This window comes from Salmo salar, chromosome 12 (assembly GCF_965601325.2).
Source record: "Salmo salar chromosome 12, fSalSal1, whole genome shotgun sequence".
Classification (NCBI taxonomy): Eukaryota; Metazoa; Chordata; class Actinopteri; order Salmoniformes; family Salmonidae; genus Salmo; species Salmo salar.
In genome coordinates, this window is record NC_138302.1 from 74,853,227 (window position 1) to 74,868,740 (window position 15,514).

The window sequence follows — 15,514 nt, forward strand, 5'->3', positions numbered from 1 at the left end:
CATCCCTCCTGCTCCAACGCCCATGGAGCTTGGAGGGACCGCTGCTAGGAGGACCGGAGGGGGGGGCCTCTCCTGCACCCACTGTGGCCGTAGAGGACACACTGCGGACCGGTGCTGGAGAGGTTCTCCCGGGAACTCAGAGGGCAGGCAGAGCACTCCATCGACCCCCCAGGTGAGTCCGCACCAGTCTCACCCAGACCCCCCTGTCGACCACATGTATGTCTCTGTTTTCTTCCCTGGTTTTTCCCCTCACTCCCAGTATAAGGCACTAGTCGATTCAGGCGCAGCTGGGAGTTTCATGGACCGAAGTGTTGCTGATAAGTTAGGGATCCCCCTGGTTAAACTGGACAAACCCTTCCCCGTGCACGCGTTAGATAGTCGACCACTAGGGTCTGGCCAAGTGAGGGAGGAAACAGTGCCACTGGTCATGGTAACGCAGGGGGGTCATGAGGAACGTATCAGCCTGTTCCTTATTGATTCCCCGGCGTTTCCGGTGGTGCTGGGACTTCCCTGGCTAGCCTCTCACAATCCTCTGATTTCGTGGGGGCAGAGGGCTCTTAAGGGGTGGTCGAGGGAGTGCTCAGGTAGGTGTATAGGAGTTTCCATCGGTGCAACCACGGTGGATAGTCCAGACCAAGTCTCCACTGTACACATTCCCTCTGAATATGCCGATTTGGCTATCGCCTTCAGTAAAATGAAGGCGACTCAATTACCACCCCATCGACAAGGGGATTGTGTGATAAACCTCCAGGCTGGCGCGGCCCTTCCTAGAAGTCACGTGTATCCTCTGTCGCAGGAGGAGACAGTGGCAATGGAGACATACGTCACTGAATCCTTGAGACAGGGATACATTCGGCCATCTAAATCACCGTCTCCTCGAGTTTCTTTTTTGTGAAGAAGAAGGGGGGAGGCCTGCGCCCGTGCATTGACTATAGAGGTCTAAATTCTATCACAGTGGGGTTCAGTTACCCACTACCTCTCATTGCTACGGCCGTGGAGTCATTTCACGGGGCGCGCTTTTTCACCAAATTAGATCTCAGGAGCGCTTATAACTTGGTGCGTATCCGAGATGGAGACGAGTGGAAGACCGCATTTAGTACCACATCGGGCCATTATGAGTACCTCGTCATGCCATATGGGTTAAAGAATGCTCCCGCTGTCTTCCAATCCTTTGTGGACGAGGTTCTCAGGGACATGCTCGGGCAGGGGGTGGTGGTGTACATTGATGACATCTTGATCTACTCCGCCACTCGCACCGCGCATGTGGCTCTGGTGCGTAAAGTGCTTGGGCGGCTGCTGGAGCATGACCTATACGTCAAGGCTGAGAAATGTGAGTTCTTCCAACAAGCCGTTTCTTTTCTGGGATATCGCATTTCCACCACAGGGGTGGTGATGGAAGATGACCGCGTTACGGCTGTGTGTAATTGGCCGACCCCTACCACTGTGAAGGAGGTGCAGCGGTTCTTGGGGTTCGCCAATTATTACCGGAGGTTTATCCGGGGTTTTGGCCAGGTGGCAGCTCCCATTACCTCACTGATGAAGGGGGGTCCGGTGCAATCGCTGTGGTCGGCAGAGGCGGACAGAGCCTTCCGTCGTCTGAAGGTTCTGTTTACCAACGCTCCGGTGCTGGCGCATCCGGATCCCTCTTTGCCATTCATAGTGGAGGTGGACACGTCCGAGGCTGGGGTGGGAGCTGTGCTTTCGCAGCGTTCGGGCGCTCCTCCGAAGCTCCGCCCCTGCGCTTTATTTTCTAAGAAGCTGAGCCCGGCGGAGCGCAACTATGATGTGGGGGACAGGGAGTTGTTAGCCGTGGTCAAGGCTTTGACAGTGTGGAGACATTGGCTTCAGGGGGCACGTCATCCTTTTCTCATCTGGACCGACCACCGTAACCTGGAGTACATCCGGGCGCGAGGAGACTTAATCCTCGTCAAGCCAGGTGGGCCATGTTCTTTATGAGGTTTCAGTTCACCCTTTCGTACATCCCGGGTTCTCGGAACCGGAAGGCCGACGCACTGTCACGTCTCTACGACACCGAGGAGCGGACCATCGATCCCACTCCCATACTCCCTGCGTCCTGTCTGGTGGCGCCGGTGGTGTGGGAGGTGGATGCGGACATCGAGCGGGCGGGTCGGCTCGAACCCACTCCACCTCAATGTCCCGCGGGTCAGAAGTTCGTTCCGCTGGGTGTTCGCGATCGTTTGATCCGATGGGCCCATACTCTACCCTCCTCGGGTCACCCTGGGGTGGAACGGACAGTGCGAGGCCTGAGGGGGAAGTACTGGTGGCCCACCTTGGTAGAGGATGTAACACACTATGTCTCTTCCTGTTTGGTGTGCGCCCAGTGTAAGGCTCCTAGGCACCTGCCTCGAGGGAAATTACAGCCCCTCGCCGTTCCACAACGACCTTGGTCTCACCTCTCGGTGGATTTCCTTACGGATCTCCCGCCATCTCAGGGAAATACTACGATCCTGGTTGTTGTGGATCGGTTCTCGAAGTCCTGCCGTCTGATTCCGTTGCCCGGTCTTCCTACGGCCCTACAGACCGCGGAGGCCCTATTCACCCACGTCTTCCGGCACTACGGGGTGCCCGAAGATATCGTATCTGATCGGGGTCCCCAGTTCACATCCAGGGTGTGGAGGTCGTTTATGGAGAGGCTAGGGGTCTCGGTCAGCCTGACCTCGGGTTTCCACCCCGAGAGTAATGCGCAGGTAGAGCGCATTAACCAGGATGTAGGCAGGTTCCTGCGGTCATATTGCCAGGACCGGCCAGGGGAGTGGGCGCGGTTCGTACCCTGGGCCGAGATGGCCCAGAATTCTCAGCGCCACTCCTCTACTAACCTGTCACCCTTCCAGGTCGTGTTGGGGTATCAGCCGGTCCTGGTGCCATGGCAACAGAGCCAGACAGAGGCTCCTGCGGTGGAGGAATGGGTCCAGCGCTCTAGGGAGACCTGGCAGGCGGTCCAGGAGTGTATAAAGAAGGCTGGAGAACGACACAAAGAGAGCGCTGACCGCCACCGCAGTGAAGCCCCCGTGTTTAACCCGGGGGATAGAGTCTGGCTCTCGACCCGGAACCTGCCCCTCCGCCTGCCCTGCCGGAAGCTGGGTCCGTGATTTGTGGGGCCATTCAAAGTCCTGAGGAGAATAAACGAGGTGTGTTATAGGTTACAACTTCCTACATATTACCGTATTAACCCCTCGTTTCATGTGTCTCTCCTCGGGCCGGTGGTAGCTGGTCCGCTGCAGGACGCTGAGTTGCAGGAGGCCCCCCCGCCCCCCCTGGACATCGAAGGGGCCCCGGCGTACACAGTCCGGGCCATCTTGGACTCCCGGCGTCGGGTGGGGGGCCTGCAGTACCTCGTGGACTGGGAGGGATACGGTCCGGAGGAGAGGTGCTGGGTCCCGGCAAGGGACATTCTGGATCCAGCCATGTTGCGGAATTTCCACAACCTCCGCCCGGATCGCCCAGCGCCTCGCCCTCCGGGTCGTCCTCGAGGCCGGCGTCGGCGCGCTGTGGGACCCGCGCGTCAGGGGAGGGGTACTGTCACAACATCCACAGAAGGGGGCGCCTCTCCTCGGTCGAGCGGCGCTCGGCGGTCGTCGTCGCCGGCCTACTAGCTGCCACCGATCTGTGTTTCAGTGTCTATTAGTTATGTCTGGTTTTTGTTTGCACCTGTTTTGTGTTTTGTCATTAGTGGGGGGGTTATTTAATCTGTCTGTGTTTAGCTAGGATTTTGTGCGGGATTGTTCGTTGTTACGTGTGGTGTTACTTTTATTATCTAGGCATTAGGGTTGCCGGGCTGCGCCCCGTCTGCCTTTTGAACGGAGCTTCTTTTTGTCCATTTTTCTGACTGTTATGCTCCCAGCCGTATGTGAAACTTACCCGTGGATTTATTAAATTAAGATTGTTCCAACGGACCTCAGTCTCCTGCGTTTGACTCACTCCTTAAACTGTTCATTCCGCTCGTGACATCAACATTCCTAAATATTCCAAATTAACATTTAAACTTTATGAATTCAGAATTACAAATCTAATGCATATGAATATGTAAAGACAAAAACAGCTAATATTTTGTTGCAATGTGTACTAACACTGCATTTACTCTGTACCTACCAATATAACTAAATTCTCAGCTGAGCGGTGTATTTAGGAGAAAGTAACTTTAATGAAAATTAATTTCTTAATTAAATAATGTGCTCTTTTGATAATTTATTTTGCATATTTGTCTCTTTTCAGCATACAGGTTATAAATAATTGTATGTGTAGTGTTCACTGCTCAGTAAGCATCATATTAACGATCTGTGTCAAATTGATTATTAGACATGAAGTAATAACATAACTATTAAATTAATGCTTGATGTAAAATCATCAAATAAAACAGGCTTCAATCTGACGAAGGATAAACATTTCACTTCTGTCAGTTACTGGCAGCAGCCATAGAAAATACGCATGAATGGCTCAGATAGATTATTCCATATTTTCAAAGTATAATGTTTTTTATATTTTCAATATTTACATTACTCTACTTTTTATCTCCACATTAGCATTGTCAATGTTCATATTTTGTTTCATAAGGTAAAGCAGTTATTTTTTCATGTTCGAAATGCATGAACTTACCTATTGTGACAAATATACTTATCATTATGATGGTAAGGATTATGGAGTATGATAAAAGCCTTTTCCCTACTATGTGTCTCAGGATGCCCCACATATTTTCGATCTTGTAATAGTCTCTCAGTCAAGAGATATTTAGAAAAGGTCAGCCACCGTCCAGTTGATTGTTTGAAGCCTGAGTAGTTTTGAAGTGAGCCTTTGAAATATTTCCCACAGGGTTTCCCAAACGCTTCAATCTCAATGCTGCAGTAATACTCTGAAGGCAGGCAGTAATACTCTGAACGCAGGCAGTAATACTCTGAACGCAGGCAGTAATGTTTTATCCACTGCAATTGTATTGCAGTTGTGTTTTGACACTGATTTGTAAATCAGTTAGAGGTCTATTGTAAGTGTCATAAGCAATAGGCTACCAAGTAGTTGGCTGAGTTAGGTATTAATTCAGTGCACACCCTAAGCAAATTTAAATGGTTTTGGCTTGGACTTCCTCATCTTGGAGCTCCTTGCCATTTAGTCACACCCTCTACATCTATTTCCGTAAGAAAGGTCAGTATAGGTAGTACAAAGAGTGGGGGCCAGATTCAGATTTGTCAATAAAGAGACTTAAGAATAATGCCACTGGGCACAGACGTCAATTCAACGTCTATTAAATGATGTGGAAACAACTTTGATTCCACCACTGTGTGCCCAGTGGGTTAGATAGTTTGAAAGAGGAGAAGTGGGTTCATTAAAGATTCAAAAAGTATTTTCAAAAAGGCAATTCAAACACCATTTCCAAAATAAGATTTTCCTTTGGGATATTGTCCCTGTTTCCTTGCGCTTATTTTTATACAAAAGTGTATGCTTTGAGAAATTCCTCAGGCTGTTGCTAACTGTGCTTTAGTATTCACTGGTGTTAAAATCAGTTAATGTGTAGACAACAATCAAGTTGAAAATCTTAGTCCACAAATCCAGATCAATGTAGAAATCTTCATTCATCATGTATACCAAAAGCACAATCTTTGAAAACAAAAAATCCACTAAATTATCACACCTGCTGGATTATAAATTACCAACAAAAGTCCCAAGAGTGTGCCTTTGGAGCAAGCTCTAATGTTAAGGAATTGATAAAGCCTTATTTACAGTAGTTCTACACAAAACAATCACTGATAGTTGTGCGATAATGTGGATGGGATATCTGGTATTTATTTGCCTTGTTCCACCTGAAACCTCTTGAAAGCTTTCAAGCCATCTAAAGTAAATATCACCTGTATTACTTACCAGTGTTAGGTGGCTAGGGAACGATACTGTCACTTATCAGTATTTAAATGTTTGTAAACTGTTCAAACAAAATAAATATAATCTTTGAATTGACAAGGGCTGTGACTATGTAAACACAAAATGTGTATCAAGGTTCCGGAAGTTATTGGGACTTTTTAATTCCCTTGAATTTAATATAGCATGTGGGTATGCTATTAACTATATGCACTTATAACCATCATTAATCAATTTCTAACATTTTTGACATGCATTTTTCTGGATTTGTCACGTCCTGACCAGTATAAGGGTTATTTGTTATTGTAGTTTGGTCAGGACGTGGCAGAGGGTATTTGTTTTATGTGGTTCGGGGTGGTGGTTTATTTAGTAGGGCGTTTGATTTATTATTTCCGGGTTTTTGGGTAATGTTCTATGTTTGTATTTCTATGTGGTCTCTGGTCTTTTGTATTTCTATGTCTGGGTTTATTGGGGTTGGACTCAATTGGAGGCAGGTGTTTTCTCGTTGCCTCTGATTGGGAGTCCTATATATGGGTATGTGTTTGGTTTAGTGTTTGTGGGAGATTGTTTCTTGTTTGCGTGTGTGAGCTTGACAAGACTGTTTTGTTGATCGGTTGTTCTTCATTTTGTTATTTTGGTGTTTTCTTGGTTTAAAATAAACTACAAGATGAGCATCCACATTCCTGCTGCGTTTTGGTCCTCCATTCCAGACGACAACCGTTACAGGATTTTGTTGTTGTTGTTATTCTGTCTCTCACTGTTCAAATAAACCTACCATTAAAATTATAGACTGATCATTTCTTTGTCAGTGGGCAAACGTACAAAATCAGCAGGGGATCAAATACTTTTTTCCCTCACTGTAGTTAGCTAGCTAACTATATAGCTAGGTGTCATCATCTAAAGTAACCCTAATTTATAAAACAGTTATCTATGTGAGGCTAGCCACAATAAGGATTAACCACAATAGTGGACTTTGAGGTTAGCCTTCAAAATAAAGGTATGGCATAATTCTAATATTTGTATTCATTTGCATTACTGTCAATAACATACTTTTATTTTGAAGGCAACGTGCAAATTCCACAATTGTGCCTAATCCTTATTTTGGCTAACTTGTGGCTAGTGAGGTCGAGTCTCACTAGACAGATGAAGCTAGCTGGCTGCTTATAACATTAGCTTTGGGCAACAGGGTTATATAGCTGGCTAGCTATTTATTTTCATGAACTGACGTTCAATTTCAATTGGTGAACAAGATGTGGCAACCAAGCTAATACTTACCCACAAGGTACTGTATCTTTTTTGACACGCAAAGACTCAAACGGTGTTCCATAGTATGTATGTCGTGAAGCTAATAGCAGTGACGCTATTACTGTGTAACTCCGGTAGAGCAACATCTGAAAAATAGGCACTTGGTAGTGTGTACCAGTGCTCGACCAGTCAACGTCACCCACGACAGAGAACAGTTGATTGTCAAGGGCAATGAATTCCATTATTTTGGCTTTAATGGATTTCGCCTTTGAGTTGTCTCAATGAAATTTTGTTACTCTTTCAAATGACTGCTTGACTGCTCGATCCACACAGCAGACGTGGGCACGTTTAGGAATGCTGTGTTGCACGTATAGCATAACATTTTATGTGGCGTCATTACGTCATGTACTTACATTATATAGGTATGCACGTCAGCTTTGACATCGGTTTTGCACATCGGGGCGTTTAGACATCGGCCGATACTGATTTTGGCATTTTTACTAATATCGACCAATTCCGATATGTTGGTGTGACGTGAATATTTATCCTTTCAGCTTGGAAAAGAGACCCTTAAACCCAGACTTGGACATCACACCCACTCCACTGAATAGCAGGCTGGTGATTGCTTTGCAAAGCTTATAGTTAGCCACTAATTCCTTCGAAACCACTCTTTGTTGAATTTGCGATTTCCAACTTGTTGTGTAATGTTTATGTCCAATGGCTGATGAGCACCGATATGTTTTATCTATAATTTCTCTTCATATGACAAGGATTTGCCAGTAGATTGTCGACTTGATTCATGATGATGACTGCTTGTCTAGCTTGCTAGCTAAGATTGAAAGTATGATGTTGACACATCAGTCCAATCAAAGCTACGATATACAGTGCATTCAGAAAGTATTCAGACCCCTTGACTTTTTCCACATTTTGTTATGTGGAGCCTTATTCTAAAATGTATTAAATAAATAAACATTGTATTAAATAAACATTGTCATCAATCTACACACAACACCCCATAATGACAAAGCAAAAACAGGTTTTCAGAAATGTTTGCAAATGACGGGTCACCACTGGCATTACACACTCAACAAGTCCGTTTGGTGGAAGCACACCAATAGTGGGAAAATGTACATATTTTCTTTATGCTGATTTTTTTATACTTGCATGGAAATCTGTCTCCAATTGGATGGAAATCTAGTTACTGATTACAACACCATCATTAAGTTTGCCAATGACACAATAGTGGTAGGCCTGATCACAGACAACAACGAGACGGCCTATAGGGAGGTGGTCAGAGACCTGGCCGTGTGGTGCCAGGACAACAACCTCTCCCTCAACGTGATCAAGACAATGGAGATGATTGTGGACTACAGGAAAAGGACGACCGAGCACGCCCCCATTCTCATCGACGGGGCTGTAGTGGAGCAGGTTGAGAGCTTCAAGTTCCTTGGTGTCCACATCACCAACAAACTAACATGGTCCAAGCACATCAAGACAGTCGTGAAGAGGGCACGACAAAATCTATTCCCCCTCAGGAGACTGAAAAGATTTGGCATGGGTCCTCAGATCCTCAAAAGGTTCTACAGCTGCACCATCGAGAGCATCCTGACTGGTTGCATCACTGCCTGGTATAGCAACTGCTCGGCCTCCGACAGCAAGGCACTACAGAGGGTAGTGCGTACGGCCCAGTACATCACTGGGGCCAAGCTTCCTGCCATCCAGGACCTCTATACCATGCGGTATTAGAGGAAGGCCCTAAAAATTGTCAAAGACTCCAGCCACCCTAGTCATAGACTGTTCTCTCTGCTTCCGCACGGCAAGCGGTACCGGAGCGCCAAGTCTAGGTCCAAGAGGCTTCTAAACAGCTTCTACCCCCAAGCCATAAGACTCCTGAACATCGAATCAAATGGCTACCCAGACTATTTGCATTGCCCCCCCCCCTTTTACGCCGCTGCTACTCTCTGTTATTATCTATGCATAGTCACCTTAATAACTCTACCTACATGTACATATTACCTCAACTAACCGGTGCCCCCGCCCATTGACTCTGTACCGGTACCCCCCTGTATATAGTCACTGCATTGTTGGTTAGGGGCTTGTAAGTATTCGACAAGTGACAAATAAAATTTGATCCAGTTTAAACAAGCATATCTCTTGATCAAGAGCAGTCACACATCCAAACATCTGACTGAGGCTATGAACCTGCCACAGTAAATAAAAAACACATTTGGTTACGCTGAAATTCTGAATGACTTCCTCGTCTTTTCATGGTCAGGTGATTGTTCAGGTGCGTTCTTAAGATTTGCAACATACTGTTTAGTACACCATGAACACACCAGTTATCTATGGATCAATATCAATTATGTGATATCGATACACACTCCCTCTATGCACACTCTGCACACTTACGGACACTGACACTCCAACACACACACACTTCATTTGCTCACACACACAGATATTCATACCGACTCTACACACACACTCATATGCAATCATCATGTACAGTGCATTCGGAAAGTATTCAGACCCCTTGACTTTTTACACATTTTGTTAAGTTAAAGCCTTATTCTAAAATGGATGAAATTGTTTTTTTCCCTAATCAATCTACACACAATATCCCATAATGACAAAGCAAAAACAGGTTTAGACATTTTTTACAGAAATAGCTAATTTACATAAGTATTCAGACCCTTTACTCAGTACCTTGTTGAAGCACCTTTGGCACCGATTACAGCCTCGAGTCTTCTTGGGTATGACGTTACAAGCTTGGCACACCTGTATTTGGAGAGTTTTTCCAAATCTTCTCTGCAGATCCTCTCAAGCTCTGTCAGGTTGGATGGGGAGCGTTGCTGCACAGCTATTTTCAGGTCTCTCCAGAGATGTTCAATCGGGTTCAAGTCTGGGCTCTGGCTGGACCACTCAAGGATATTCAGAGACTTGTCCCAAAGCCACTCCTGCTTTGTCTTGGCTGTGTGCTTAGGGAGCAGATTTTGGAGCAAGTTTTCATCAAGGATCTCTGTACTTTGCTCCGTTCATCTTTCCCTCGATCCTGACTAGTCTCCCAGTCCCTGCCGCTGAAAAACATCCCCACAGCATGATGCTGCCACCACCATGCTTCACCGTAGGGATGGTGACAGATTTCCTCCAGAGGTGATGTTTGGCATTCAGGCCAATCTTGGTTTCATCAGACCAGAGAATCTTTTTTCTCAAATATTCTGAGTCCTTTAGGTGCCTTTTGGCAAACTCCAAGCGGGCTGTCATGTGCCTTTTACTGAGGAGTGGCCGCTCTACCATAAAGGCCTGATTGGTGGAGTGCTGCAGAGATGGTTGTCCTTCTGGAAGTTTCTCCCATCTCCACAGACGAACTCTGGAGCTCTGTCGGTGACCATCAGGTTCTTTGTCACCTCCCTGACCAAGGCCTTTCTACCCCGATTGCTCAATTTGGCTGGGCGGCCAGCTCTAAGAAGAGTCTTGGTGGATCCAAACTTCTTACATTTAAGAATGATGGCCACTGTGTTCTTGGGGACCTTCAATGCTGCAGAAATTGTTTGGTACCCTTCCCTAGATCTGTGCCTCTACACAATCCTGTCTCTGCGCTCTACGAACAATTCCTTCTCCTTTGGTTTTTGATCTGACATGCACTGTCAACTGTGGGACCTTATATAAAGGTGTGTTCCTTTTCAAATCATGTCCAATCAATTAAATGTACCACAGGTGGACTCCAAGTTGTATAAACATCTCAAGGATGAGCAATGGAAAAAGGATGCTCCTGAGCTCAATTGCGAATCTCAAAGCAAAGGGTCTGAATACTTATGTAAATAAGGTATTTCTGTATTTTAATATTTTTACAAACATTTCTAAAAACCTGTTTTCGCTTTGTCATTATGGGGTATTGTGTGTAGATCGATGAGGTAAATGTTTTATTTAACCCATTTTAGAATAAGGCCGTAACGTAACAACATTTTGAAAAATTCAAGGGGTCTGAATACTTTCCGAATGCACTGTACGCTGCTGCTACTCTTTTTATCATATATCCCGATGCCTAGTCCCCTTACCCCTATACATATCTAACCCTACCACTCCCTGCACATTGTAATTATGGTATTGAATCTGACCCTGTATATAGCTTACTTACTTGTGTTCTTCTGTTTCTCATGTATTTTTGTTCTACTTCACTTTGTTTTTTTATTGTACTACTGACATCGATTACTGCATTGTTGGGAAAGAGCAAGCAAGAAAAGCATTTCACTGTACATGTGACAATAAGCACTTGAAACTTGATACAAATGCTTTACTTTCCTTGTTGGAACAGCAGTCTCTTGCCATTTGAGAATGTAATGCATTAAAATACTTGTGTTAAAGTATTTGAAGTGTCACCAAGAACTGTCCATTAAGATAGTTTCACCAAGAAAGTTCTAGGGATGGAAGACAATAAATGTGACATTGAACAAAAGAGAGGAAGTTAAATCATTGTAGATCCTGTCAACATACCCACCCACCTATTGCATTACTCTCCTGTGTTAGAGGAACTTAAATATTGCATCAAACAGTTTATTGATTTACCACAGGGACTTTTAACATTACGCAACATTCATATTTGTTTTACCTTGGAAACATGTCAGTAGTGGAATATCTGTAAACACAGCCAAACCATAAACGGAAAAAAAATTAAATACTTGCTTTGATCATCAATTGATAAGCGACTGAGCTATTACACAATCCCCTACTTTCTGAAAACAGTATTCAAAACATTCATTGAGCAAAGTGGCATTTAGCAAATGTTACTCTAAAAAAGGTATGATTTGGAAACATCCCAAACACAATGGTAATTTATAACTTGAACCACAAGAAACTGTTTATTAAACAAATGTATTGCTATAAAGATGTGAATACACTGCACACTGGTTACATAAGAAAAGCTGTAGGAAAAGCACTGCTTCTGAATATTCATAGTTACACATAGAACAAAGGCTTTCACTGGGAACAGTCAGCCTTTTGGGAGGGGAATGGCATATATGGCTGTCCTTCGTGCACATTGCCCACATCCTGCTACGCTTGACAATCCCACACGTTCCAACACTGCAGCTCTCATAGTTCCTGCTGCTTATCTACCTCCTCCAGAGCTGCTCGTTCTGCTCGTTCTGCCAGGGCCCTGCGACGCTCTGCCTCTGTTACTGTCATGGGATGCAGGGGGAAGAACCCAGCAAGTCCTACAGGAACAGAGATGGGAGGGATGACAGTAACTTAGACCACATAGATTCCAAGGTAGCATTGAGACTTTAGTGGAGGTATTGAGTAGTTAAAAGTTAGTTTATTAACCTGTGATTTAGTGTATTTTGCATGATGTAGGCCTTACATTGGTTGTTTCAATAAACCTGGAAAGTGTGTGTTTTCAGGGTGAGTGTAGACAGAACACACCTAGAAGTTTGGCCACAGGCTTCGTTGGATGTGCACCACAACCCATCCAGTACTTGATCCTGTCAGAGTTGAAACTGACCAGTTTCTCATTGTAGATGTTTGGCAGGGGGTCATAAGAGCCTAGCTGTTCTATGTATTTACTGTCTCGTGCTCGCTTGTTGTAAGCTGACACAATCCGGTAGAAAGGTCTGTTAGACTGTTTGTGGCCAGCCATTGCCAATCTGATGACAATGTGTCCTCCATGGTATGTCTTCAGTAGGAAGGATGCTGTAAGAATAATACAACGAAATCTGAATGTATTGTTTTATAAAAAAGGTACAATGCATATGCAATTAAATTGCCCGATTTTTTTATTTATTTAGAACAGCATTTGAACTGGGATGTTTTCTCTAAAAAGAATCAGTGTGAAAAACTGTCATTGGTTGTTTGGTTGGTAAGTCATTTTCATCACTAGGGTCCGTCTTACGTCAATTCAGTCAGTTTGTCATGTAAATAGTGTGAACGTTACCAGGTGCTTAGGCGGGTTAGTTAGGGATTCATGAAATGTTTATGGCAAACGTCAGGCCGCACAACGCATCAGTATCTGCAATATACTCGAAACTGGATAACTTCACAACAACCACGGTAAAACATGCTGGAACTCGGTTTAATCATGAGAAATAAATGTGAAAATCATCCAACAGTATTTCACGTCTGGACAATAAATCATTAGCGCGTCAATTATTATTTTTTTGTCAAAGTAACCAAGAGAATACTAATTAGCTAGCTATAACCCTATCCCTGGACCGAAAGCTACCTACCTAAAGACTTGCATACCATCCCATAACGTAACATAATTCCTAGCTATGATGTAGCTAAGTATCTGTTTTGAATTCCATGAAAGGGACATTTGGCTACTTATTAGAAATATCATAGTGTTATCTAACGTTAGCTATACCAATCACTGAGGCTAGCCTAGCTAACTACACAGTAACGTTACAGCAACATCGAGCTGACGTATAGGCTTACTAGTACCACTCCTGCTTACTAGCTAGCCCATGTTGATAGTGTTAGCTAAATAGCAACCGGATCATACTTACATAGACGGACCATGTTTCGGTATACGCTGCAAAAGAGGTCAAACAAATACGTAAAAGCTCAATAACGTTTTGTATATTACATAATGCCGTACTTGCACAGCCATTTTTAAACAGGAAGTGATGTTCCTTGAAGCGTTTCCTCTCATTTTTGTTGCTGTCCACCAGATGGCGCAAGTGGACTACGCTGCACTGTCCGAGCTCTTGAAGGGCGTTATAAACACGAGGATAAGGATATTTTTGCATGTAAAGTTGTACACTTTACACTTATGATAGTTTTTATGGATTTAAGATACAGTCACAAACGTCTAATATATTTTTTATAGAAACATCATGGCCCAGGATGTGTATCAAAATCAATACATATTGATTTAAATATTTATTTTGCCTATCTAATGAAATGTTCAGTTATTTTTCAGCCATTAACGATTGAAAATACATACATTTGTTGAATTGTAGTAGGCTATCAGGTCTGGTAAAATGAAACAGAGACTCTAAAAGTATACTGTATTTATTTGAGTAAAGGAAAATGTATGTGTAATTATTTGTGATGGATTGCAATTATAAAAGATGTTCAAAAAGGTGGTTAATGCCTCGATTTGATTTTAATTTAAAAGTCAGACCAATGTAGATCTCTTCTCATTCTAGATGTCTTTAGATGATTACACAAGTTATACTCTCGTTCCAGCAACTGCAACAGCAGGATAGAAACATTGATTTCCTGAGAGTGACCCATGAATAGAGGGTTCAGTGCTTTGCATGATGTACACCGGGTGCACTGATATTTGTTCCCTTTGGGAGCCCCACTCCGTCGCTGTTGGAACATGGTGATTTCACACTCCTGTTGTGGAGAGATGCTGTTCCTGTGTGTGTGACAAACACATGGTTTTCTCTGAGGGGTCAGACTCAGATAGCCCTTTGTCTCTGAATGAACGCATAGTTATATTTGATAACAGATACTACATACAGGTAACTGCCAAAATAAAGGAAACACCAACAGTCTTAATTGGGCGTTGGGCAACTACGAGCCGCCAGAACAGCTTCAATGCCCCTTGGCGTAGATTCTGCAAGTGTCTGGAGCTCTTGGAGGGATGTGACACCGTTCAACCATGAGAAATTCCATAATTTGGTGTTTTGTTGATGCTGGTGGAAAACGCAGCCTTGGGCGCCGCTCCAGAATCTACCATCAGTGTTCAATTGGGTTGAGATCTGAGGGGTATCCTACTAAGCAGGTTTGAGGAGTTAGCAAGGTAACTCTGGTCAACTCTGAGTTCAACTCAGGATAACCAGTCATACGAAAGTGGCTCACCTTTTTGCCAGGTAAATTTCTATAGCAGCGAATCCTTCAGAACTAACCTGCTCTGAGGCAGGCTAACTCCACTTACCCTGAATTAAATACTGAGCCACGAGTTGAGGACCAATGAAATCAGATTCCATCCCTCTTGCAAAGATTGCGTCATCATCCCCTTCATTTGAGAAAGATGACTGATAAAATATTTTATTCATGAAAAGTTTTTTTGTGTGTTAAAAATGTGTAATGTTAAAATATATCACATTATACATTTAGTAAGGACAGAAATCCCTTTTAAACTTAATTCGCAGTCATAGCAGCAGGATGTAGTGGTGTTGCAGCACCCCCTGATAAAATGAGTTACCCCTGAATGAGCGGAGAAAAATACTCCTCAGCACCCACACCTTAAAACATCTTACGGTGGCCATGTGCACAGTAACACTTTTGTTTGACATACTAAAATAATTGTATCGACAGGAGTGGGGAAAGGTGCTTGCGGTTGTACATTCATAAGCACACCAAAGTCGGATTTAAGGATAAGTAAAAAAATAAAATAAAAAAATAAAAATTGACGGCACCTCTAAAAGCCTATTTCAGCCATAGTCTGATGAATTTGCAA

The 15,514-nt window shown here is 44.1% G+C and overlaps 1 protein-coding gene across 1 annotated transcript; it reads right to left on the minus strand.

The window, feature by feature from the left end:
* Positions 1–11,645: 11,645 nt before the first annotated feature.
* mrps16 (mitochondrial ribosomal protein S16) lies at positions 11,646–13,761 on the minus strand. Its single transcript, XM_014133614.3, has 3 exons — positions 13,608–13,761; positions 12,529–12,795; positions 11,646–12,320 (listed from the first exon to the last, which is right to left on the minus strand). The coding sequence occupies exons 1-3, from the start codon at positions 13,618–13,620 to the stop codon at positions 12,199–12,201; spliced, it is 402 nt and encodes a 133-aa protein (XP_013989089.1). The 5' UTR covers positions 13,621–13,761; the 3' UTR covers positions 11,646–12,198.
* Positions 13,762–15,514: the final 1,753 nt, after the last annotated feature.

Bases quoted from the DNA above. Each gene is read 5' to 3' on its own strand.
- mrps16 (XM_014133614.3), bottom strand. The intron at 12,321-12,528 runs GTGTGTTCTGTC...CTGTTCCTGTAG, and splicing joins GCCTGTGGCCAAACTTCTAG to GACTTGCTGGGTTCTTCCCC.